We start from the raw sequence: 27,854 nt of genomic DNA, 5'->3' as shown, positions 1-27,854 counted from the left end.
ACCCAATATAAAATGACTTTCCCCAATAGTAATGACAAAAATTGGCCCAGATACGCACAATATGAAAAATATGTCTTTGCATTTGTGTTTCAGTCAACAACTGCTAATTTGACTTTAGTCTTATCTAATTTTCAGAGTGTTTTTGTGTCAGTTAGTTTTGTTTGTCTGTCAGGTCAAAAATTGCAGTATAGATGTAAATTTCTCTACATGCTTTTTTATTACATTTTACTTAGTATGCAGTCTTGACCCACACGGGAGTTTTTAACATACAACCAGATGCCCAGACACATTTTTGCTTTTACTTTTAAGCAATAATTCGTAGTACAGTAGAAGAGTACTATATATGATGTTTCGGGGGTTTGCTGACACTCCATTAAATTATGTACTGTAGGGCTCACCTGGGTATATGGTTTTAATATTGAATATTACATAGAAAGATTTGAGTAAACACATTTTCTATACTCACCGAATTGAATATCAATACAGTAATACCTTGACATACAAGTGCCCCAACATACGAGAAATTTGAGATACCGGGAAAAATCTGAGCAAATATTTGCCTTGAGATACAAGCATACTCTCGTATGCTCGTATCTCAAGGCAAAGGCCGCAAGAGGCTTATGATAACAACGCAATGTCTTTCTCGTCGCATATCCCTCCCATAAACGTGTCTACGAGCACTGGGCATACAGGTTGCATTTTTTTTATTGGAGTTACCTTGACCGAGTCGATAATCTGCGAAAAAGCCAGCGGAATCTACATGGACTTGAAAGCAAAGCAAGCGTCTGAAAAAGGCACCAGCAAAACCCTTCAAAGCGAGTCGTAGTTGGTGCGATATTTTTTTTTTTAAATGGACGAAACGAAGACTCGGTTCTCACTCATGGAGAAGCAGGAAGTTCCGCCTCGAAAGCCGCGGTGGAATACATTATCATCTTTACCTCAGTTATAACACAAGTAGGTTTAAATTTAGTGTAATGTAAGATTAAAACTAATTTTTAAGTGTGTAAAGTAGCTAAGTTCATTAGAATTAAATTTAAAGTTTATGTTATGTCACAAGCTCGTCTGTCAAGTCTCTCTCCTGTCCTTTCTCTCTCTTGTTCGCGCACTGTCTGTACTGAGTAATGTCACATTTTAGTATTGCCGATCATAACCACTAGATAGGTATTTGTTACTTTGTGAGTAGATGGTGAATTAGAACCAATAAAAATATGTTTTCCATTGCAATATCCTGTTTTTTTGTGTTTTTATGAGGGTGGGAATGAATTCTTTTGTATCTAGTTCATTTCTATGGGAAAGGTTGATTTGAGATATGAGTAAATCGACATACGAGCTCGTATCTCAAGGGACGCTGAATTCCGTCCTCCTCGTTCATACTAAGCCAAACAGAGTCATAGTTCTGAAACCACAAAAGCACTTCACTGTATAAACCGAGAACAAAAAGTACCTTGATTCTTAGCTTGCATCAGAAAGTGTGTGTGATATAATCCCCGAGTTCTTGGAAAATTAGCTTTGTTTTAGCCCTAAAGTAGCAGTTTAGTGATAGCACATACTTTTTCAGTCTGTCAAACCATTCAAGACTAGCCTTATCCTGTTCTTCTGTAATGCCACCAATCATCGAATGAAGCTTTCTTCAGCCGTCAAATCTCATAGTACCTAACAAACTCAACAGTAGTATGCGAGCATAACAATTTTGTCGTACCAATGTGTGGGTATCTTTTTGTTTTTTTGTTTTTGATAAAAAATCAGTTAACCCACCCATGGAGACTGTGAATTAATTCAAAGTATGAAGCTAGGTAGCAGGTAAAATGGCATAAATAATGGTAAGAGCAAATCGAATAGCTAGGTCAGTCACGGTATAAACCAAATCTGTAAGTTGTGGTATTTACTTTTTTTTGTTGATACGATAGTAGTAGTTAGGCAGGTGTATAGCAGTGGTGGGCAGCTGTCAGCATTTGGGTGGTCTGGCAAAGCGTTCTCCTCAATTCTCAGTACAATCGTTGTCTGTGAATTTGAACTTGAAAATAGACCTGACCTAAACGTTCAATTATCTTCAACTTTGCAGTCAAAAGAAGACAAACACAGACTCAAATACGCAAAGCCGCCCTGTGCTTTTTTTGCATATTTCTCCGCACTTCTCGTAAATATGAAAATGTCTGTTATTATATCATTAGCATCAATGGTTGCCACATGGAATCCCAAGTTACTCGGGACTGAAAATTCTGAGTTTTATGTTATTAAGGCTAACACTGCCGAGGTCTTAAGAATAAGGTGAATATATTAGAAGTGTAAGAATTATTCTTTTTAATCTGAATTATAGTTGACAACCTTACCTCCCTAACCTTTAAATCATATTTTAAACCTCTAATTGTGAAATTAAAGTCTGATTTGAAATCCTAACCCTGATTTGAATGCCTATTTGGAAATCAGGACTGGTTGAAACCCTAACATTATTTGAAAACTCAAATTTTGGAAGCAAAACCCCATGTTTCGACCATTAATTCATTCATTCATTCATTTACTGAACCACCCTTTCCTCACTAGGGTCGCGGGGCCAGAGGTGGGGGACACCCTGAATCAATGGCCAGTCGGTTACAGGGCACAAGGAGACGGAGAGGCATTCACACTCACATTCAACTTGAGGCAATTTAGAGTGTCCAGTCAGTTTACCATGCAAGTTTTTGGAATGTAGAAGGAACATTTTTAGACCATAATTCAAAATAGTCACGAGGCTCGAACCCCTAAGAAAAGCCTGTCTTGAAATTCAAATTTTGAACACGAACCCTATTTCAAAAACCTTAATTTTTGACCCAACCCCAGACTCTTCAGACACAATTTTGATATCTTGACAAAGGATAATAATCGTATTTATTGGTTATTTTATAAGACTATATATGTAGATCGATGGCGGCCCGGTGGGGCGAGTGGTTAACTCGTCGGCCTCACAGCTCTGGGGTCCTGGGTTCAAATCCAGGCCATGTCCATCTGTGTGGAGTTTGCATGTTCTCACCAGGCCTGCGTGGGTTTCCTCCGGGTACTCCGGTTTCTTCCCACATTCCAAAAACATGCATGGTAGGCTGGTTGGACACTCTAAATTGCCCATAGGTATGGGTGTGGGAGTGCATGGTTGTCCATCTCCTTTTGCACTGTGATTGGCTGGGTACCGATTCACGGTGTCCTCCGCCTCTGGCCCGAGTTAGCTGGGATAGGCTCCAGCACCCCCCGCGACCCTAATGAGGATAAAGCAGTTCAGAAAATGAGATGTAGATCGACAAATCGATAGTAAGTTAAGCTATTTTCATGATTTTTTTCAATTACCACTATCATCAGTTTTAATCTTTTGTACTGCTTATCCTCACAAGTGCCACAGGGGGTGCTGGAGCAAGCATCAGCCAACCACGGGCAGCACCCCAAATTGGATCATGTGAACTATACTGGAATCTTGATGCTACTACAGTAATCCCTCGAATATTGCGGTATTTCACTACATCGCAGATTTTTTTCTGGGGGATTTTTTGTGGTTGTTGTAAGTTTCAGTTTAAATAGGGGTGACCCTACTTCGCGTTTTTTCGTTTATCGCAGCCATGTCTGGTCTACATTAACTGCGATAATCGAGGAATTTCTAAAAATGAATGATCCATAACGGCCACTATAGGTCCCTGTAAAAGTTAACCAGTCTGATAAATTAACAAAAAGCACAAATATGTCGTGCATAAGTAAAACTAACACCATAAAAACAATGATTTGAGAAGTATTAATAACATTTTACAAAAGGACAGCCTTCTGTTTGCATTAGATTTTTTTAGCACTACTTGATACATTTCACATTTGGCAGCTAATAAGTGAAAAACAAAACCATATTTTTTCAGTGAACAACAGTGTCAATCATTTAATAAAATATTTGACGTTGGCATGTGAGATCGAGGGTTTGATCCCAGGTTCGGATATTCCTGTGTGGAGTTTGTATGTTCTCCCCGGGCGTGCGTGGGTTTACTCCGGTCTCCTCCCGCAGCCCAAAAACATGACTCTTCACATGCTGGTTGAACACTCTAAATTTATTCTCGGTATGAGTGTGAGCATGAATGGTTGTCTGTCTCCTAGTGCCCTGCCATTGGCTGGCCACCAATTCAGGGTGTCCCCCATACTCGTGGCCAAAGTTGGCTGGGTTTTGTCCCAGCAGCCCCCGCAACCTTTGTGAGCATAAGGGGTAAGGAAAAGAAACAAATGTGATATTTATCCTGAGATGAATTTAAAGACCCCCTAACACAACTTGTTACACACTAATTAAATGATACCAGGCCTATCCACCTGTGTGGAGTTTGCATGTTCACCCCAGAGCTACATGGGTTTTCTCCATGTACTCCGGTTTCCTCCCACATTCCAAAAACATGCATGGTAGGCAGATTGGACACTCTAAATTGCCCCTAGGCATGAGTGTCCCTCCGATCGGCTGGCCACTGATTCAGGGTATCCCACGCCTCCGGCCGAAGTCAGCTGGGATAGGCTCCAGCACCCTTGTGAGGATAAGCGGTATATATAATTATATAATTTTTTATATATATATATATATATATATATATATATATATATAATCAATACTCGATAGAAATTATAAAAATCATTTATGAAACAGTTTGCCTTTGCATAGTTCAAACCGATAGTGTGAGATCGAAGGTTAGGATTCCAGCAGAGGGCGGATGACTCAATGGAAAACAGTAGTCGAGACAGTTTATCTTTATTGTGCCGCAAATTGGAATACAAAATTGAGTCAGAAGAAGAGGAAGAAAATCCTGGTGAACATTGGGATCTTTCACTATACAAATTAAAACCAGAGGCAGAATCATAATGAAAAGGAAACAGAGAGCACAACGCAAAAACATTTTGGGCTCCATTAACATCGGATCTTGGGCCCCTACTGATTGGTAAATATCTTACAATTATGCCTCTCGACTCTACAAGCAAGCAAGCACACCGATTGAAACACTAAGAATTTATCTGAAAATATTAAAACTGGGATTTTTTTTAAAGGTGCATTGGCTAGCTAAAGCTTTGTCGCAATGGTTCCCATCTTATTGTTTAAAAGTCTTCATTGGCCACACAGCAATTGTTACTTGCTCGAAGCTAAAATTGGCCAACAGCGATATGAAATTAAAACTGTTTTTTTCATGCTTTTTAGGTTTTTTTTGAAAAAAAAAACAGATATGAGAGTTGTGGCTCAGTGAAGTCCAATCAGTAAAGTACCCCCTAAGGTAATAGTCTGCCAGTAGTCAAAGAGTTAGTGTGTTAGTGGAGATTATCCAATTTCCAGATACATTTCCTCGGCAAGATTGTGACATATAATACCCCTGGTGGCTTATCTCAGTAGGACGTAGATCGCTTTGATAAGTGCAAATGTGCGAACTGCAAGCAAAAACGCCCGTGAAAGGCCACAAGTTAATCTTGCGTGAAAGTTAGCAATTGACCAAACAGTCGGCGGCTCTTCAAACACACCGAGGGGGCCAATTTTGCGGTTTTCCCACTTCATAAGGAGATGAGTTACTTTTTGCGTGACGTTTTTGAAAACATTGAGCGGACGTACGCAAGGACTAACAAGGCGTTCCCGGCAGGCGGCAGATGTTGCAATAACAGTCCATGTTTTCATCTGCGAGATCTCACACGCAATTACGCAGCCAAGCAAAAGACTGCTCATCGCTTGCGGTTCTCCGGCTTTGTTTTCTCAACAATTAGTTTGTGTTTTTGCACAGGGTGATTTCATCAGCTTGGGATTCCCTGCAACCCCCACCAACAAGAAACTCAAAGTTGACAGGCGAAAAATATTCCTTTAAAAGGACTTTTAGGATTGATTTTATATTATTTGTTACTTAATTTCACATAATTCCTCAGTTGCATTGGATGTGTTTTTTATGGATTTTATTTTTATGTTTTTCAATTACTTTTGTAGAAACGCGGCGGCCGAGTGTTTAGCATGTCAGCCTCACAGTTCTGGGGTCGAGGCTTCGATCCCAGGTCGGTACTCACTTTGCATGTTCTCCCAAGGCTTGCATCGTTTTTCTCCGGGTACTCAATCTATCCCAATAATATCCCAAATACATGCATGGTAGGCTTTTTGAACACTCTAAATTACCTCTAGGTATGAGTGTGAGCATGAATGGTTGTCATTTGTCTCCTTGTGCCCTGCAATTGGCCAGCCACCGATTCAGGTGGTCCCCTGTTACGACTAGCTCGGTCGTGGAACATAGTTGGACCCAAATGCAGGGAACCAATCAAGGACGTGGAATTGAGTGCTTTAACTAAAACTTTAACGACTGAGGCAGGACGGGTTTCACGAAAATAACAAGGGCTTAGAATCAAATAACTAAATCAAATCTGACGGGAAGATATGGGGAAACGATGAAAATGGCACATGGCCTGAAGCAAACAAGGCAGACGATCCCAACCAAGACTAACAAACACACAGGGTTTAAATAGATAGACAAGGGTTGATTACAAAGTATACACACCTGGTCAAACGAGGGAAGGGAAATCATGAGGGACACAATAGGCGAAAAGCCTACAAACCATCCCAAAACCCCAACTACACATAACAGTCCCCAGCCTGGTGCCTGTAGTTAGTTGGGATAGACTCTAGGACCCCCCGCAACCCTTGTATGCATAAGCTACTGAAAAAAATGAATGAATTAATTAATACATTTTGTAATGATTGAATGACAGTATTATGTATCAGATTTCTTTTCATGTATTTTTGGTATTTACATGTTTTCATGTAATGTTTGCAAGTATTTGGTTTTGTTGCCATTTGTTACTGTTTACCATTATCTACAGTTATTCAGAAAGATTTTTTTTTGTTTGTTAAACATATTTTTTTCTTACTGTGTTTACCATTTAACTTTCCATTGTTTTGTTTCCAGTTTTCCTTTTATGGATGATGCACTACAGTGTTTATATTTTCAGGCAAATATATTTTAAAATTGCATTCAACCACAGCCACCATTTATTTATTAATTTCCTCTTTAATTAATATTGCTGTTTCCACTGACATTGATTTCTTTATTCAAGTCAGTTATATGCTTTTTGGATATTTAGATTGCTTTATGTTATTTATTTATTCCCATGTTTGCCATTTTTAATTTATTTTATATTGTTTAGGACATTTTCAAACTTTCGATCAAAATGAAACTTGAGCAAGAACCAAACAAGGCTGATGAAAACCGTAATTTGTAGTCAAATTTTATCCACGTATGCCCCAAAAATCCAGATAAAAGAAACATAGTGGAGTCAAAGACAAGAAGTAACAGCATATCTCCATTTCCTCATACTTTTCCACCACAACGGTGATTTTAAACCACGTGAACTGTTGACCACATTGACTGTAAAACATGCCAGTCAATATTGTTTGAGCGACGGTTCGATGGGGAGCACCACCTCATCGATTTGTCACCTGCGCCTCGTTCACCTTGACCCCAAAGGACTTCCATCGTGGCGTGTTGACTCAACCAAGCGCGAGATAACGAGATAAAGACGTTCTTGGTGCTGTTTTTGTGACCTCATAAAGGGATAACAGACGAACAGTCCTCTGACATTCAAAGTCAGACAAAAATCGTCGTGGAAGAATTGTAGTTCATCCATCCATTCATTCATCCATCTTCCATACCGCCCATCCTCGAAAGGATTGCAGGGGTTGCTGGAGCCCAACCCAGCTGTCTTCGGGCGAAAGGCGGACTACACCCTAGACTGGTCGCCAGTCAACCGTAGGGCGAGAGTTGTAGTTCTCCTATGAAATAAGAACCAACGCAGGCCAAAATCCAACCGCAGACTCCAAAACTGTCAATAAAATCTCAGCAGCAAGCGTTGGGCTGTGTTGGAGTGCCCTCCAAAGGCCGTTAAGCACAACTGCAAGGCCTCTCATGAAGTATGAGAAGATTTTATGTTGCCATTTCAAATGACATTTTATTTACTACTGTTAACTACTTGAGCACTATATTTCCAGAAAACTATTCCATGTCTTTGGAATGTGGGTGGAAACCGTAGCACCCTGAAAAAACCTATGTAGGCCCGGGGAGAACATGCAAACTCTACACAGGAATATCCGAACCTGAGATCAAACCCTCGAACTCGCCAAACACTCGTCCACCGGGCCGGGCCGCCTTGGATCTCACATGTCAACATGGTATCATTTCATTAGTGTGTAAAAACTTGTGATAGGGGGTCTTTCAATTCATCTCAGGGTAAATATTAGATATCACATTCATTCATTTTCCATGCCCCTTATCCTCATAAAGGTCGTGGGGGCTGCTGGAACCTATCCCAGCCAACAATGGCCACGAGGAGGGGAACACCCTGAATTGGTGGTCAGCCAATGGCAGGGCACAAGGAGAAAGACAACCCTTTTTGCTCACACTCATACACAGGGGCATGCATGTCTTTGGACTGAGGGAGGAAACCAGAGTACCCAGAGGAAATCCAAGGAAGCCCGGGGAGAACATGAACCCAGTAACCGGAGAAACACATATGCTAATAAACAGACATCAAAACAACTTCAAATTATGAATTCAAAACCAATTAGCATTAAATACAATTTGCAATATCAGTTATAGATCGATAACAGGGCCTGCTTCTTCATTTCATCCGCACTAGTAATTTCAAATAAAGAACAGAGTTACTTTAACCACACTCGCTCATCTTCTGTACCGCACATCCTTGTAAGGGTTGCGGAGGTTGCCAAAGCCTATCCCAGCAGACTTCAGGCGAAAGGCAGATTACACCCTAGACTGGTCGCCAGTCAGCCGCAGGGTATACAGCAGTGGTCTCCAAACTATTTAACAAAGGGTCGCAGTGGGCGCAGGTTTTCATTCCAACCCATAAAGAGGCCACCTTTTCACCAATCTGGTTCCTAGAAGAGCAATCAGTGGATTGCAGTCAGGTGCTTCTTGTTTTCTGCAGAAATCTCATTGGTTATGGTGCCGGATCGGTTGGAACAAAAACCTGCACCCACGGCGGTCCGCGAGGACCGGTTTGGGGACCCCTGGCATACAGAGAGACAAACGACCATACGCCACCAGCGGGAATCGAGCCCACGCCTGCCCACACAGAAGTCAGGCAAGTGAACCTCTAAGCCAGGGGTGGTGAACACATGGCTGTCGAGCCGCATCCGGCTCCCAGCCAAAATGAATGCGGCTCTTTGCTTCTTATCATATTTTGTATATACGTACTACTTGTATATACTACTTTGCCTCGTTTCATGTTTGTTTCTCTTATTTTTATTCTCAGTTAAACACATTCAAATTCATCAGGGCCCATTTAAAACGAATAATAAAATATATTTTAAAGATGATTGGGCAGACTGGATTTCTTTATGTTCTTTCTGATGTAACATGTGACTCTGACTCTCACAGTTAAACAGTAAAATGTTGGCTCTTTGTGTCTAACTTGTTCGCCGCCCCTGCTCTACACCATCAGGCGTGTCTTTAACCACACTCAAAAAACAAAAACAATATATATATATATATATATATATATATATATATATATATATATATACGTATATATATTATTTGCACAAAACAGCTACAATTGAAGGCTTTTGTCTCCTCCATCTGTCCAATGTTTAGTAGAAAAAAATATGAGCTGATTTCAACATCAGGTTTCTATCTCATAAACTGCTGTGTTTTCCTGGCAGATATCCTCAAACGCTTCATGGAAATCCAAATTCCTGCACGTTTCTCCCCTTGACTTGCCAGAAAGTGATTCTTTTTGTAGCAAATCGAGTGCATTTCCTTAGAAGAAAGCAGAGCTTGCAACTATGACTTCAATACCAGCGAAATGTGTTGCTAATGTAAAAACCACCATGCCGTCAGTGAATCGTAAATAACACTAGACTGTTCCTCCGTATTGTCCAGGATAAGAATGCTCTTTTAACTCTCTCAGGCTCCATCATTCACATCGGGCTCGTAAAAGCGGGGCCCACCGTCACTTTATGGTGCACACGATGGTCGCTATTCTCGATCACTAATTTCTTGAGTACGATGACCTACCAAAAATGAAGCACTCTTTTCTCTACTCAATAATTTGCATTTTATTAGGATTTCGAAAGACACTTGTCTTCTCACTTTGTGTTCTTTTATACGTACAAAAAAACATTTGTCATGTGTGGTCCTGCTTCCTTATAGGAGTGTGAAAATATACCGATATGATTATCTATCGGGCGGGCCCGCTGGCGCGAGTGGTTAGTGCATCAACCTCACAGCTCTGGGGTCCTGGGTTCAAATCCAGGTAATGTCCATCTGTGTGGATTTAGGGTTCAGGGTGTCACCCGCCTTTGGCCGGTAGACAGCTGGGATTGGCTCCAACAACCCCCACGACCCTAATGAGGATAAAGCGGTTCAGAAAATCAGACCTCATGTTGTAGAGCAGGGGTAGGGAACCTATGGCTCGGGAGCCACATGTGGCTCTTTTGATGGGTGCATCTGGCTCTTTGCTAACCTGTGAGCCAAAATATGGAAATCGCTGTTGACAGAACTGAGATATTACATTTAGAACTGATTTAATCTTCTTTTTTTTTGCTTTAATCGTCATTTTTTTGCAGTAGACTCTTCTGGAATGCACCCTCTCATTGATTAGCAACAGCATACGAATCTTTTTAAAAATATTCATTTTTTTCCACTTTAAAAGTGGTGAAATTACAAAAAAAATTGAAAAGGCACTTGTTTACATGTATGTATTTTGACTTTTATATTCGTAGTATGGCTCACAAGGAATAACATTTGAAAATATGAATTGTTTGTGGCTCTCTTCGTCAAAAAGGTTCACGACCCCTGTTGTAGAGGTTCACTCGCCTGACTTCGGTGTGGGCAAGCGTGAGATCGATTCCCGCTCGGCGGTTGTATAATTATGCGTGCTAATGGTTGTTTGTCTCACTGTGTACCATGCAGCTGGGGGATGACCAGTCTCGGGTGTAGTCTGTTTTCTACCCTGCGACCCTGACACGGATGAGCGGTGTTGAAAATAAATGCTATATATTTACTATCCTAACAGGTTAGCGATATACCACTGCAAGGAATCAATACTGTACTATCCTTTTAAAAATATGTTCCTGTTTAATAAAAGCACCAACAATTTTCCAGTAGAGCAAAATTAGAAGTGTTAGACACCCGATTCATTTTTACGGGGAGCGACCATGCCACCGAACATGAACATTGAAAGCCAGTTCTCCCGGTTTAGATGAAATGGGTCTCAACCGTTGTCACTGGCATGCAATGAGTTAAGAAAGACACTTAAGAAGAATGTTGCAATAATAGTGTTGCTGAATTTATTTACAGAAAGGTGGCACGGAAAAGGTTTTTGACAAACTCTGCGATAACAGTGTAGAAAAAATATAGCTTTTCTTTTTCAAATAGCTAGTTTTTCCAAAGAATAGTTAGATCATAGAATGATTACCTGACTCATTCATTTATTTCCAACACACTTGTCCTTGTCAGGGCCACGGGGTGCTATACCCCAGCGGTCCCCAACCTTTTTCTCACTGCGGAACGCGACAACTTAAGACAAAATTGCGTGGGGTGGGGTCGGTGCACGAACGACAACAACAACGTCCTAAGCATAATAGCAATTATTTATTATTATTGTTGTAACAAATTTTCTCATTTCCACTAGGAGGGCGAGATTGAAAACATTAACATTTTTTGCTCTAACGGACCGGCACTAGGTAGCTCGCGGACCGGTACCGGTCCACGGACCGGTGGTTGGGGACCACTGCTATAGCCTATTCCATTTTACTATGGGTGAAAAGCAGACTACACCCTAGAGACACACATTGAGAGGCAATCATTCGCACTAGAGGTGAGATCTTAAACCCGAGCCCGAACGCGACCCGACCCCACCCGGGTCAGGTCGGATCTAAAATGTCAATCATTACTTCGGGTTCGGGTCAGGTCGGGCTTTAAAAAAAAGTATACTAGAACAGTGTGGTCTCTCTCGCTGACTTTTTTTTAAAATAAATACATATATGTTTATAAAAATGTATACTAAAACGATGTGTGGATACTAAACTAAGAAATACTTCAAATAAATCAATAATTTGGATAAAACAGACAAGGCGCTGTAATTGCAATGTGCTGCCAATGTTTTATATTCTTATATATGTACACATACACACTCTTTTGCTTGGAGCTACGTGCCTGACACTGAGAAAAAAACTACACTAGAAGACTTATGTGAAATTCTAAGTGCGTTGGACAGACTAGAGGGCTTAGAGAACAATACCTGAAAATGCCATGGAACACACTTTTACTTCTAGTTTAATTTTAAATAATTTCCCATTATTTTAGGAAATATATATTCAAAATGATTTGCTGAGAACCTTAATTCAAAGATTAATCTCAACGTTTTCTATGCTGGTGTAAGTTTTCTGGAGTAGGATTTCTGGATTTACAATTTCATTACAGTAGTACTTACTGTAACTACTACTTTCTTTTCTCTATTTCTTCTGTCACGTACTGTTCTGCATGTGAATAAATGCCCTTGTTATTCCTAAATGAATGTTATCTGTAACGGGCCGAATATGGCCCGCGGGCCGAGGTTGAAAAACATGTACACACACGATCCAGGGGCGGGGCAAGCGCGCAAATCCCGTTTCGGCGAACTGTCCGTCGGCCAAACGTCCGTCGGCCAAACGTCTTTCGGCGAATCGTCCGGTCACGATTTTGACCTGTATCCCAAATATGGAGGAGCAAGAAGTTAATGATAAACTAAAGACAGGAGAACTGAAAAGACAAACACGCACTGGTAAGAGCGAGGTGTGTAAAAGCTTCAGATTGATTGTTGAATATACTAAAGAAACTTGCGTTGGTTTCGTTGAATGTAGTCAATGTGGCGCTTTGCTTTCATACGAGAGCAAAAAGACTGGCCTCCTGACACTGAGCAGGCATTTAAACAGCCGTACTGGCAAAAGTGATGATCGTCAAACATCTATATTATAATATAAAATATGTAAATGTGCTTACAGTCTTGTTTAACTTAGATTTCGTTACAAAAGACAGGCTTTAATTTGTTATCATAAATCACCCCTCCTCCCGACTCGGGAGTCCCGAGTCCTCACAAATAAGATATGAAATTTCGGGTTTGCTTCGGGCTCGGGCCTGCAAATCAAGTTAATTGGTCGGGTTCGGATTGGATTTTTTCGGCCCGATCTTACCTCTAATTCTCACTCATAATCACATCAAAAGATCCCCCACTGCCTGCACTGAAGTCAGGGGGAAAAACCAATGCAACCATTGGGTGGCCGATAATTGCACAATTACCACATAGGAAGATAATCATTGAGTCTTGTACATCATTGCACATTGTATCATTTCGGGAGGTTCCCATTGCAACTTTTTAATGCTACAACTCGAGGAATTACTCACCAAATAGACGTCCAAACAGCTGCGTGCTCATCCGGCCCACCGAGACGACCCCACCGACCAAAAATGAGGCACCCGGATCGAATCCATCGCATGCATCGGCTGGGAGACAGCAAGAGCTTTCCGCCCAGTTGCTCGCCTCGTTCGCCTTCCTGAAGGCGGCAAGGTATTTTCTGACAAGGCCAAAGTTTGACACGCTTTGAGCTACGTGAAGTGGAAAAGTCAAATGTGCCGAGGTATAACTATCATCTTTTTCAGTTGTTGCCAAAGGGATATTAAAGAAAAGGTCAAAAGGATACGGCAAATTCTCCAAATTGAAAACCTGCCGCTTCGTTGATTAGAGTGAACCCTCGAGAATGGCGTAGGCATTAAGATAAGGATCTTTGGCTACACTAAGGAAACAGCTTGTCTGTGTTTTTAGTAAAGGCAACTCTATATTCAGCTACTATTTTGTAATGAAGGGTTTTAACCCCATCTAAGGCACATATAAATTATTACCATGAGTGCGTATGACTGCTTCAATTTTCTGCTTAATTTACAAACATGCGTGAAAATGAAACTTTACTTTAACAAAATATTCACTTTCTGTACCGCTTATTCTCACAAGGTTCCCAGGGGGTGCTGGAACCTATCCCAGCTGACTTTGGGCATGAGGCCGGGACACCCTGAATTGGTGGCCAGCCAATCACAGGGCACAAGGAGACGGACAACCATTCATGCCACCTAGGGGCAATTTAGAATGTTCAACCAGCCTACACTGCATGTTTTGGGAATCAGAGTAACCAAAGAAAACCCAGGCAAACCAGGAAGAACATGCAACTCCACACAGGGGATCAAACCCTCGATCTCAGAGCTATGAGGCTGACCACTTGGCACCTGGCTGCCCGTTATACAAAATGAATTAAACCTCAAATTTAATTTGTATTATTATTGGATCATAGGTTGAGTTGTTTCCAAGATTTTAAAAAGTATGTGTATATATATATATATATATAACCCAAACCCTAACCCTATATATATATATATAACCCAAACCCTAACCCTATATATATATATATATATATATATATATATATATATATATATATATATATATATATATATATATGGACAACCATACACACACACCCATACCTAGGGGCAATTTAGAGTGTCCAATCAGCCTACCATGCATGTTTTTGGAATGATAACAGAGTACACAGAGGAAACCCCCCAGGAGAACATGCAAACCCGGATTTGAACCCAGGACCCCAGAGCTTTGAGGCCGACGCGCTAACCACTTGCACTAGCCCGTCTTAGTTTCTAAATGATGATATTATTTACCAAGGCAGAAAAATTACGAACTTGTCTGGCCCTCTGTGAAAAAGTAAATGCCCCCTGAACCTAATACTAAGGGGTTGTGCCACCTATGGCAGCAATAACTGAAATCAAGCATTTCCGATAATTTGTGATGAGTCTTTCAACACTTTGGAGCAATTTTGCCCCACTCTTCTGTGCAGAATTCACAATTCTGCAGTATTAGAAGGTTTTCTAGCATGAACACCCCGTTTCCGATCACACCACAGCATTTCAATATGATTAAAATTTGGACTTTGACTTGGCCACATATGTGTATATATATGTATGTATGTATGTTTTACTGCCCTTTCCCCTCGCACACACGTCACATATGCTACTGCACACCAATGTCATGGCTGATAAGACACAAGTTCTAAAGTTATATTTAAAAATGTCTCCAAAAAAATCTCAATTAGTTAACACATCTGCACTATGTTGAGTTATTGTCATCTGGTGGTGGTGTCAGGACAGTTTGTCGCTTTGGAATAAAGGTGGCTTTAAAATACAAAAAAATGCAAACAAAAGCTTTATATAACCTATATTTCATCAAGCGCCATAACACCCTAACAACAAAATGTGGTTTACTACTTCAACAGCATTGTGCATCATGCCATTCATGCGCTTTGGTCAATAGAGGGCAGTAGGTATACATTTATCGGTGCTTTGTCGACACTTCCGCTTACTGCCGTCATTTCCGGTTTTCTCATCGTGGCCAGAGTTAACAGCAAGACAACATTAACACGCCTGAAGGTAAGCATAAAGCACATTTCTCCTCAGTCTAAGTTCCCTTAGACTGTATTTATTTATTTTCTATGGATCGTGCAGGACAGCATGGAGGACCCTGACACAGACGATTATCCATACGAGATAGATGAGCAGCTGAAAGGTTTCGAATCGTCGGTATCTACGGTCAAAAGCATGTTGGACGCACTCATGTCGATGCCCAGAAATGACCTGGAGCAAAAGGTAGCAATCATGAATCATGAGTCATCATAAACTAAAGTAAAGTGTGAATAAATGTTATGTTTAAACAGTTGGATGCTCTGGACCAGGCCAAACTAGATCTGATGTCTGCATACACACTCAATTCTTTATTCTGGAGTAAGTAAAATGCTCACAAAATGTTAATAACTCTCAGTGATATATCTTGAGTTGAAGATATTCATTTTCTTTTACAGTGTATTTGGTAACACAAGGCATCAACCCGAGAGAACACGGCATCAAACGAACTGGTCGGTACATTTTTCATTTATTCCATTTCCAGCAATGTGGGTACATCTGTTAACTGTTTGGTTTCCCATCAGGAACGAATAAAGACGCACATGAACAGAATAAAAGAGATAACAGACAAGAAGAAGGCAGCCCGCCTGGATAAGGGCGCTGCTGGACGCTTCTTGAGGAATGCCCTCTACGACCCCAAGGAAAAGGTGTCCAAAGAAAAAGCATTGGCGGCGGCCAATAAAACCTCTGAAGTGACGCCAGCCAAACGGCAGAAAAAAAGATGAGGCTTTAACTGACTTTGTAAGTTTTGTAGAGTGCTCCAAGTCCAGAACACACTGGTAAAACAATGATACCGTATTTTCTCGCATACAAGCCGTATTTGTGACTCAAAAAAAGATGACTGAATCAAGGGTACGGCTTATATGTGCACAAAACTTGCTATACTCTTTTACTCCAGTAGATATCGGCAAAGTGACATTTACTATTTGTTGGTTATTTTCTGTTTTGCAGTAAGAAAACAACCATTACTGCAGGGGCGGCCATCTCCGGTCCTCAAGGGTTCCTATCCAGTCTGTTTTCCATGGCTCCCTCCACTAACACACCCAAATCAAATAATCGGATCGGGATGAAGTTTCTGGACAGTTTTCTGATGAGTTGATCATTTCATTCAGGTGTGGTAGAGGAGAGAGATATGGAAAACAGACTGGATAGGGGCTCTCAAGGACCGGAGTTATCCACCCCTACATTACTGGATGATTTCATTCCTTATATTGACCCTAATAATGTGCTTTCGATTCATACAGTATCTCAGAAATAGCACGTGCGGTGATTTTTCTTAAGATTTTCCCTTCAAAGTTACACATTTGTACTCCCTATTAAATCCATGAATATGGAGGTTGAAAATTGCTAATCAAGGGGTGGCTTATATGGGAGAAATTGTAAAATTCAATGATTTCAAGGCAATTTTAAGGCTGCAAGTATATGCGAGTAAATACGGTATGTGTTTGTAAAATAGGCCTTTATGTTCAAGTTTTAGGCAAAACAGTTTTGAAAGTGATTCTGTGAATCCACTTATTATAGACTTGCTTGACTGGCAAAAAGATTTTTAACAATCACAATCTCGATTTTATCACTATTCATTTTTAATATTTTTTTTATTTCAGTGTTTCCCAACCATCGTGCCGTGAAGGAATGGTAATATGACATTAAAGTTTTTCTGTTGTTTATTTTAATGTTTTATGTACTGTCAGTGTGTCACACTCTCAGCGCTTGATAATGCTAACGAGTTTATTATATTTAATCTATTACAAATCACTGGCTTAAAATAACATAAGCCCTGTTGCTTCTGCTTGAAGTTTATAAAACTGACCTTTTGTGTCCCTCTGTTATTGGAACTATTGGTATGCCCTGTTAATTGAGCTGAGAAGAGGAACTCGTAACCGAACAAACAAATTTAAATTAACTTGGATTAATATATACAGACACACATACGTTTAATGTAACTTGTTTAATGTAAGCTGTTTGCCACGCCTCCACCCTCACGTTCGCTGTCGATGGGCTGTTTGCTGTTGTATTCCCTTCAAAATATTCCGAAAATGATGCACACAAATGTCCTCACAAAAGGATAACGCACAACCACTCGCCAACGAGAAGTAATCTTGAATGAGTGATCGCGGGAGCTAACAGGCTAAGGAAGGAAAAACAGGAAATGCAACAGCTCAGCCTACCCGCGTATTGATTGTGGGTAATGAAGTTTTATTCTGAGAAAGGGTGCCATTGGCTATCGGTGTTGTGTGCTTGCGTATACTTCATTACCCAGAAAGCCCTCTTTTTGTCCGCGCATGCGCGTTGTGCGTTTTCTGGTCCATGTGTAGGAGAAACTCGTGTGAAGAAACCGGCCAGTGCTCGTCGATATCTGTTATATACACGGAAGAGATGCGGCAAAAAAGACGCGATACTATGATAAACAGCCTCTCATGTCATTGCCACCTGGCTTTCTCCCATCTGGAAATTTTTCTTGTATCAAGAGCTAATTATTTGCTCAATATTCCTCGTATCTCGAGCATCTCGTAGGGAGAGCTGCTCGTATGTAGAGGTACCACTATTGAAAAAAAAAATCATAAAATGACTTCATAGCATCTTTAATGCATTTTTACAAGCCAAAGAGCTACATGTCTTCTGGAATGAGTATCCCATAATACAAGGTGGACACCTGTGACTTAATGTATGAACAAATAGCAGAGCTGCCAACTACTATGGAATTTCAGGAGTTTACCCGGAAATGCAACGCAAACTCCGGGACTCTGGACAACCTCCCTAAACTCTGGAAATCACCCAAAAATTGTCAGCTAAATTTTTTTAAGCAACCATTTCAGAAAAGTACAAAATTTCCAATTTAAATGCCTCAAAATTCACATCATCGCTACAGCTTCCGCCATCTTGATTAAACTGCACTGTAAACCGGAAGAATTCGGTAACAAGTGTCCATTGTGAATGATCAGAGTTACAAGTTCTGACGAATGATTTGTCCTGTGCGAATTCAGTACATATCGATTTCACGTGAACATTGACTCCGGATAAACTCCGGAAATGGGACAAGGATACTCCTGAAATGGGGTCAACGGAGGTTGGCAGCTCTGAAATAGTATTTCCGTCTAAAATTTTCTATATGTGCCTAATGTTTAAAAATAAACATTTTTTAAGAGAATGATTTATATAAATAGGTGGCACCAACCAACATTAATAAAACCTTGTTCTATTAAATAGGGGATTACGGTATTTTGATCTGGATCAATATTTATTTTGTTATGCCACAAACTAATCAATAGAAAACATAGAACATCATTTTTGGGGGGTGCACTTTCTCATCTGCATTACGACTGACTGGCGACCAGTCTAGGGTGTAGTCTGCCTTTCACCCGAAGACAGCTGGGTTAGGCTCCGGCAACCCCCATAACCCTTTCGAGGATGGGCGGTATGGAAGATGTATGAAACTCATCACTATAGTCAAAACTGAAGGCGCAAGGGGTACATGACACCTCAGTACATCTCGTTTTGAATAAGGATAAACAAAACATCCTTCATTGGTGGCAAGAAATAAAATGATGGCGACACTTTGTCTAAAGCAGTAATGTGTTCAAATTCGGTCAAAGCTTATGCTAAAAGTATGATAAATGTTAATGAAATGCACAGAACTTCAACAAACATATAGACTAATGTGTATAATATCTATGACCAATATCCGCACAAAATCAACCTTTCTCTTCAAATATTTTTAAAAAGTCATCGATTCCTTCAAAAGGACAACTCAATTGTGGGCTTTCAAAATAAAACATTTGTTATTGCAATTTAAAAAAAACATAAAATAGCACATTTCTGTTCTATGTACATAATTTAAAGTAGTCCAAAAATAAGTAAATTTCCCCCTTCAAATGTCGTTTAATTGTATAAAACAATATTTAGACAACTACAACATATTATTTTTAGTTAGTATTTTTTAACATAATAATGAAATCTTTCAGTATTACAGGCAACATTGTGGTTGAATTTCGGCAAATAAAAAAGCCATTTTACATTCAAAAAGTTCCACTTTTGCTCACAATGGTTGGCTAAAGAGTCCAAGCTTGTTTTTCACACTGTATTGAGTTTGGTGACGATGAGCACGCGCACCGCCTGGTCAAAAGAAGCGCACACGCAAAGGCCCTGCTTGTCGGGGCTCCAGTCCAGGCTGGCGACAGGCTGGGTGGACAGTGTGACATTCTGCAGCAGGGTGACTGAGCCCGGCACGCCTACGCTGTTACCGTCCGGGTCCTTCCTGCTGCGTTGAGCTGGGTACTCGCTATAAGAAATACATTTTAAAAGGGCAACAAATGCAAATGTTAAAGAGCAGACTCGACTGGGAAGTGTCTGAGATGAATGCATAAGTAAATAGTGACTCACTATTTCCACAGATGAAGGCTGCCCGAGCCGCCGGCCGTCAGAAAGATCTCGCGGTTCTGAGGTAAATGTCTCACCTGCCAGATGGTCGATTTGTGAGCCTGAAACACCAAATGCAATATCTCAAGATTCGAAAAGAGTTAGCTTATTTAGCCAGAAATTATCAACAATGGCTTCACAGACACACAATTTACATTAAAATATTAATAATATTCAATATTATTATAGTAAATAAAAACCAGAAGATCATAAAATAAATGATTAGTATAGAAAAATTAATTATTTTTTTTCTTCTTCAATTAATAGAATGTAATTACTTATCAAATAATGATAAAATACAAATTAAAAAGTAATTTACATTCATATTTGTATATAAGTATTTATTTCATTTCACTATAAATAATGGGAAAATTATTGTCATGGCACCCAAAAACTAAATAATTGATTGGTGAATAAATAGGTGAAATATAGGATATTAATTTTGCTGAAAAATAGGAAATAATAATATCGTGTTCTCATGTGTTAGTGTGCTCTCTCTGTTGCTTAACGTTAGCTTCCCTTTGTTCCCCTGCGTTTCAACAGATACATTTTGTATGCTTGTTATTCATTTTAAGACATTAATAAATCATTTTCTTATAATTTTCTCATTTTTGTGTTTCTCACATCTTTCATACAAAATTAGGACACAGACCAATTTTAAAGGGTTTGGTTGGTAGTTGTGTGAGGACGTCGAACAAATTAGAGAATTTACATATAAAATATTGCTTTACTTACGAAATTTTCAAGTTAAGAAAAAGTGCAGGAACCAATTAATTTCGTAAGTAGAGGGACGACTGTAATTGAAAAAAAATAAAGTAAAATTACATGAACTATATTAAAGATTTGATATCAGAAAATTGGATGGTAAATTCATTTGTGGAACTCAGTTAAATCGGGAAGGGAACAAATTAATATTTAATTCCGGTCGGTAGAACAGTTGTTGTCTTGAATTCCCTTGATTCTTAAATAACTCCCACTTGGAAAGGTCCGAGAGTAATTATAAATTCTCCGTGCTTACGCATTTAAACATTTAATGGGGAATACTCCTAATATTTGCAGACATTAACGGAAACATTCCAAATCAAACGCTTTTAACACTAGAAGACATCAATGCTGTCAATCAATGAGGCGCCAAACCACACAAAATGAGAGACAAACACTTCCAGCTGTGAAAATCATCCCAATTTCGCTTGGAAACTCATCAAGACCACGGAAAGAGATGTTTTCCAAAACAGAGACCCAAAAACATGGTGGCCCAATAGTCTTACCTTTTCAGAGACAGAGGCGAAACCCTTGGTGGGGTGCTGAGTGCGCATGTCAAACACATGGAACTTCCCTTCCAGCGAGGTGGCCACCAACTTGTTCATGTTGATGTCCTTCCTGTCGAACTCCACGCTGCACACCTGCGAGCAAAAAGTGATAACCAGAGATGTGACACGTATCATATTTTACGGACCGTGAGTCATACATTTTCATAGTTTGGCTGTGCATTTGACTAATACTCAAGTGTGACTTACAGTGGTGGTCAAAGGTTTACATACACTTGTAAAGTTCAATGTCATGGCCGTCCGTCTTGAGTTACCAGTTATTTCTACAAATCAGTTTTTACTCTGATAGATTGATTGGAACAGATACTTCGTGGTCGCAAAAGAAAATCATGAAGTTTGATTCTTTCATTTTATTATGGATAAACTGAAAGTGTGACCAAATCTGCTGGGTGAAAAATATATATACAACAACATCAATAAGCAATTTGGGAGACTTAGAAAGTTGTGTCAACTTCTTGTGAGTCATCAGGAATGACTACAGCTGGTGACTTCTCTGAGGCCATTTAAAAAGGGCTCATTGGATAAAAACACCCACAAACGCAACAATGCGAAAGTCAACGGGGCTGAGCACAGATCTGAAAAAGAGAATCATTGAGTAGTTGAACAAGTCAGTAAAGTCACTTGGAGCCATTTCAAAGCAGCTGTGGGTTCCAAGACCAACAGTGCAAACAATTGTTTCCAAGTATAAAGTGCAAGCACTGTTTTGTCACTGCCACGATCAGGAAGAAACCGCAAGCTGTCACCTGCTGCTGAGAGAAAACTGGACAAGAGGGTGAAGAGTCAACCCAAGAGCACCAAGAAGCAGATATGCCAAGAATTAGAACCTCCTGGAACACAGGACTGGAACTCAGTGCCCAGAGTCAAGCGTGTTTTGCATCGCCATAGACTGAGAGGCTGCCGTGCAAGAAGGAAGCCCTTGCACCAAAAAGCGGCACCAAAAGGCTCGACTAGCGTTTGCTGCTGTTTACATGGACAAAGATAAGACCTTCTGGAGGAAATTTCTGTAGTCAGGTGAAACAAAAATGAGGTGTTGGCCACAATGCTTGGGAGAGAAAAGTTGGGGCCTTTAGCCCCAAAAAACACCACGCTTACCATCGAGCGCGATGGTGGTAGAACTATGCTGTGGTGCTACCAATGGAACTGGTGATTTACAGAGAGTCACTGGGACAAAGAAGAAGCAAGATTACCTTCAAATTCTTCAAGAAAACCTAAAGTCATCAGCCCAAACGTTGGGGTCTTGATTGCAGTTGGTTGTTCCAACAGGTCAATGCCCCCACACACACATCAAAAGTGGTAATGGAATGGTTAAATCAGGCTAGAATTGAGGTTTTAAAATTGCCTTTTCAAACTCCTGACTTAAACCCCATTGAGAACATGTGAACAATGCTGAGGAAAAAAGTCCATGTTAGAAATCCAACAAATTTAACTGAACTGCACCAATTCTGTTGAGGAGTGGTCAAAGATTCAACATGAAACTTGTCTTGTGGATCACTACCCAAAGCACCTAATTGAAGTAAAAATGGCCAAGGGACACATCACCAAATATTAGCATTGCTGTATGTATATTTTTGACCCAGCTGATTTGGTCACATTTTCAGCTTACCCATAGGTCATAAAAGAATCAAACTTCATAAAAAAAATTGTGACAAAGATGCATCTGTTCCAATCACTCTATCAGAGAGAAGGATGTTAAATATTTTAAGGTATAAATTAGCCAATTAGCCAAGGGACACATAACCAAATATTAGCATTGCTGTATGTATATTTTTGACCCAGCTGATTTGGTCACATTTTCAGCTTAACCATAACAGTCATAAAAGAATCAAACTTCATAATTGTTTTTTGTGACAAAGATGTATCTGTTCCAATCACTATCAGAAGGAAGAACGTTAAATATTTTAAGGTATAAATTAGAAATTAACAATGAATTTACAAACCTATTGCATTAATATTAAAAAATAAATATGTAATCAGCCTTTACATGTATAACCACCCAATTGTTCAATTACAAGTCATCTTTATGCAAAAAGTTTTGCACACCCATAATCTTAAGGATGAACACCACTTTTGTTGCTGGTGATCGGCAAAGAAAAAAACAGTAACCATAGAACAGAAAATGGATTTGGTTTTCATTACAACCCAACAAGCACATTACCTAATGAGGTTTATACTTGAAGAAACAGCAACTGAGTGCAATCAACTGAATAAACTTGAAAGACACCACATTGGTGCAAAGGTGTCCGAATATTCAATTAGACAAAAAACTTACACTCACTGCAGCCCTTTATTGAATAATTTCCCACCCCTGCTTTGGAAGAATATCTTCCCTTAAAATTACTTGCCATCAAAATGGTATTACTTTTGTTTCAATTAGTAGTGATGTCCCGATTCGATACTCACTAACGTTATAGGAGCCTGATACGGACAGGATCGGATTTTGTCACAAGATAAGATCCGATTTGGGAGTAAGTGTGCGTTTTCAGTACTATGGAGCCTTTTGCCTGCAGTAAATCAAACTGCTATGCAAAGATGTCTCCCGAGTTAAACAATTTCTCTTGAGAAACGAATGCTGGTAACAGAGTGTAAAATAGAGCATTTCTTTATTTACTAAGCCCTGGTGGTACCTCCTGGAGAACCAGAGCTCACTTTAATACATATAATTAAATATGTGGTATTTTTTGCATTATACTTACTGGAAGAATTTTTTTAGCATCGGCAAAAATTATCTTGAGAAAAATTGTATTGGAAGTAAAAAAAAATCAGCTTTGGGACATCCCAAAATAGAAGTGTGGTGTTCACTCACCCCATTCTTGATGTTGGTCTCCCAGCGCAGCGACATATTGCGCAGGTCAAACAGTTTAATGTCGCCATTATCGTATCCAGCACACACACACCGGTCCTGATCATTGAAGGCGTGGCCTGTGGAAAGAAATGCTGGTGTTCAAGGGACATGCTTACAACCATTGATCTAAAATGACAGCGCGCATGATGTTGGCGCTGTTTCTAAAATGAAATAATGGTATTCTATACCAAAGTGTAGTTTATATTAAGGGTAACATTACAAATAGGGCTGTAGGATTGACAAAAAAACTTTACTTTACAGCTTTACATAAATTAGAAGTGACAAATGTAAGAATACGCAAGGGTTACTACTTACAGTGCCTTGCAAAAGTATTCGGGTAATACCTTGAGTACGAACTTAATATGTTCTGGGACCGAGCTCGTATGTCGATTTACTCGTTCGAGGTGAAAGTTTAGAGTGACAGCCGGGTCTTGGTAGATTTGCAGTGGTCTGACACTACTTCCATTTAATATGATTGCTTTCATAGTGCTCCTTGAGATATTTAAAGCTCAGGCAATCTTTTTGTATCCAAATCCGGCTTTAAACCTCTCCAAAACAATATCTTGGACCCGCCTGGTGTGTTCCTTGATCTTCATGATGCTCTCTTAAACAGAACCCTGAGACTATCACAGTTCAGGTGCATTCATACAGAGACATGATTACACACAGGTCGATTCTATTTATCATCATCAGTCAACATTGGATCATTCAGAGATCCTCACTGAACTTCTGCCATGACTTGCTGCACTGAAAGTAAAGGGGCTGAATAATATTGCATAATAATATTTTTAAAATACTTCATGATTGCATCCGATCTGTTGTCGATTCTGGACAAAAAGTTTTAATTTTCAGTCTTTATGTTTGAAGCCTGAAATGTGGTGAAAGATTGAAAAGTTCAAGGGGGGCTGGATACTTTTGCAAGGCACTGTAAATCCAACAAGATGACATGACATCTGTACCGCTGATGCCTCAAAGCATAACAGACACTCATTGAGAGAATGCTGACCTATACCGTGTCAGTGTGGCACTCAAGATGCACAGAAGCCGACAGGAAAAGACTGCACAGGGTGATCAACATAGACCAAAAGATCATCAACTCTGTCAACCCTTATTCTTGTTGACTACTTATCTATGTTGACTACGACTTGTTTATTATATTGACTACTACTGAGTTATTATGCTGACTACTTATTTATTTATTATTATTTATTGTTATTATTTTGTGATTATTTATTTGTATTTGTTTGTTGTTGTTGTTGTTAGTTGTGCACTTTGTGGTTGAAGTTTTAAATCTCATTATACTTGTATAATGACAATAAAAGCATTGGATTCAATTCAAATATCACACAGCCAATCGGAGGGCACAAGGAGACAGAAAACTATTCATGCTCACTCTCATGCCTAGGGGCAATTTAGAGTGTTCAACCAGCCTACCTTGCATGTTTTTGAGATGTAGGAGGAAATGACGTGCTAACCACTTGCCCGCCAACAAAAATATTATAAAATTATGTATTAAGCCATTAAAATGACATCAATAAACCGAGTGCACTGCACTCACTACAGTCTGATTGTAGTGATAGATAATAGTGTACAGATAGGATAACAATTTGTATATTTTACTTTTCCTACATAATCTATTTTATCAAACCAAATAGCATAAAAAAAAAAAAATCAAAGCACACTAAATGCAGTCACAACTTCAGGACTTGCATTATATTATTTTTGCACCAATTTTTACACTTATACTGGAAATGAATATCGGCACCAAATATTGGTTATCGTCCTCCCCTAACTACTAATAAAAAAATCATATTGGTCGATCTCTAATATAAAATAATGCTAAAATAACAGAAATGTACAATAGCAAAAGTGACAGCAAAAGCACTGTCACTTTTCCTTTGAATTCTTTTTTTACTTGAAAAAAATGGCAACACGCAATCTAGGGCCTGTATAAATGATATTTGGAGCGGCCATTCTCCCTCTATTGTAGTAGTTACGTTCTATGGCACTGAGAGATGAAGCGCTGTCCTGACCTCTGCCATTATTGACTGCCATTTTTCATGTCTTCTGGTCGTGATTATCAGCGTAGATTTAGACATTTTTATGAACTTTTTTAAATATCCCTCAGAAGAAAATCTGCGAATGTTGAAGCCGCAATATTCGAGGGAAGACTGTAATTGCTTTGGAGATGACGACATACCAAAGGCAACAGTCCAGCAGTCCCTTTTGGCGTCTCCTACAACCGGCTGCATATTGGCCACAGGCGAGTCTCTCTGCCGAGGATCCCACACTTTCACTGCACCTGCAAAGGTGAATGATGTTATAATGGATGTGCAACTTCATATTACTCCAGCCCAGCTGACATACCGTCTCTGCTTCCAGTGACGATTTCAGGCGCGCCATCACCGATGCCGAGGCCGCCGACAGCATCAATGCAGTTGACTATCTCTTTGTGGGCCTTGACCGAGTACACTGGCAAATTAGGCTCCTCCAGGTTCCTGTGGATTAGCTACATCAACCACTACGCAAAGCTAAATAAAAAACACTTCATCGGCACCGCAATGGTATTACCATATGTTTAGACGGCCGTCAAAGTCCCCCGTTGCTAGGTGTCTTTGGGAAAGAGATGAGGCCCCAAATGTACCACACTTTATAGGCTTGGCTTTTTCCACCTTGAATGTAAAATAAATTGAACTCAATGTTTGGACCTTAACTAAACTCTATAACTTCTGTCTTATGATGTCTATCATCAAGTTGAATTTGCTTCACAAGGAAACAACTTTGTTCCTGATGGGGATGGACGCCCCAGTTGTAAATGTCCTGTTGCTATGGAGACTGGGCCTAACAAAAAGAAATCAACACCATCCCAAAGCTTTGAAAGTTGTTTAAAATACAAAACTATATTAATGTTTACCTCTTTGATAAGTTGAGCCTCTCCGTGCTGCATTTCGTAGATTTGCATAACTCCGGTTCCCCTCGGAAAGTTGCCGAGACACACGAATTTGGAACTGCACGGGATCCATTTGCAATCAAACACCGTGTAGTTCAAACTCTTCTGGACGTGTGCTATTATTTGGGGCTTCGAGAGTGGCGTCGACATCTTCCTTGGCCCCAACAAACGCCAAATAATGTATAAATGTGTGTTATGTGCAAGTGCACTACATCAATGTAGCTTGTACGGACCCAAACACATGACGTCGTCGGGACAATCGTCAGGACCCTCTATAAGACAGCCGGGCGTGCAAGTGTCCAAATATATGCCTGACAAAAATATTCCATCAATATGTTCTTACATATAAAGTAGTACATTAACCCTAAAATGGCTATATAGCCGGTTTTGGCCAATAATTGAAATGCGTGATGTTGAAATGTATTTATTGATTATTTATGTATTATTTGTTTGTGTGTTATTATTTGTGCACTTCGTGGTGAAGCTTTAAATCTCATTATACTAGTATAATGAAAATAAAAAGCATTCAATTCAATATAATTAAATTCAAAATGGGGTTACACAGTATACTGAAAGATTGTGTAATGAAGTCCGTACTGTTTTTCCAAACGAGAGACGTTTGTGTCCCACTGTGTACGTCTGAAAAAAGTTACCTCGTTACAATTTTGAAAATTCCTATATAATTGATTCAGTATTACCAATTAATCTGTTTTGTGTCGTGTATTGTGCATAAAAGTATGAACATTTTACCAAAATAATTACAGTGTCCTTTTAAAATTAAACTAGTTGCCCGAAATACCTAAAGA

At 39.7% G+C, this 27,854-nt stretch overlaps 2 protein-coding genes across 2 annotated transcripts; one reads left to right on the top strand and one right to left on the bottom strand.

Annotated features, from left to right (window-relative positions):
* The first annotated feature begins 15,348 nt into the window (after positions 1 to 15,348).
* c1d (C1D nuclear receptor corepressor) lies at positions 15,349 to 20,532 on the top strand. Its single transcript, XM_077612680.1, has 6 exons — positions 15,349 to 15,482; positions 15,558 to 15,698; positions 15,767 to 15,833; positions 15,911 to 15,959; positions 16,030 to 16,253; positions 17,117 to 20,532. The coding sequence occupies exons 2-5, from the start codon at positions 15,564 to 15,566 to the stop codon at positions 16,235 to 16,237; spliced, it is 459 nt and encodes a 152-aa protein (XP_077468806.1). The 5' UTR covers positions 15,349 to 15,482; positions 15,558 to 15,563; the 3' UTR covers positions 16,238 to 16,253; positions 17,117 to 20,532.
* dnaaf10 (dynein axonemal assembly factor 10) lies at positions 19,406 to 27,453 on the bottom strand. The gene is made up of 8 exons (XM_077612676.1): positions 27,013 to 27,453; positions 26,670 to 26,770; positions 26,466 to 26,596; positions 26,299 to 26,400; positions 24,060 to 24,175; positions 21,197 to 21,331; positions 19,893 to 19,990; positions 19,406 to 19,791 (listed from the first exon to the last, which is right to left on the bottom strand). Exons 1-8 carry the CDS (start codon positions 27,196 to 27,198, stop codon positions 19,584 to 19,586), a joined length of 1,077 nt encoding a protein of 358 aa, XP_077468802.1. The 5' UTR covers positions 27,199 to 27,453; the 3' UTR covers positions 19,406 to 19,583.
* Positions 27,454 to 27,854: the final 401 nt, after the last annotated feature.

This window comes from Stigmatopora argus, chromosome 11 (genome assembly GCF_051989625.1).
Source record: "Stigmatopora argus isolate UIUO_Sarg chromosome 11, RoL_Sarg_1.0, whole genome shotgun sequence".
Taxonomy (NCBI): Eukaryota; Metazoa; Chordata; class Actinopteri; order Syngnathiformes; family Syngnathidae; genus Stigmatopora; species Stigmatopora argus.
This window is presented reverse-complemented; position numbering and strand designations above follow the sequence as displayed.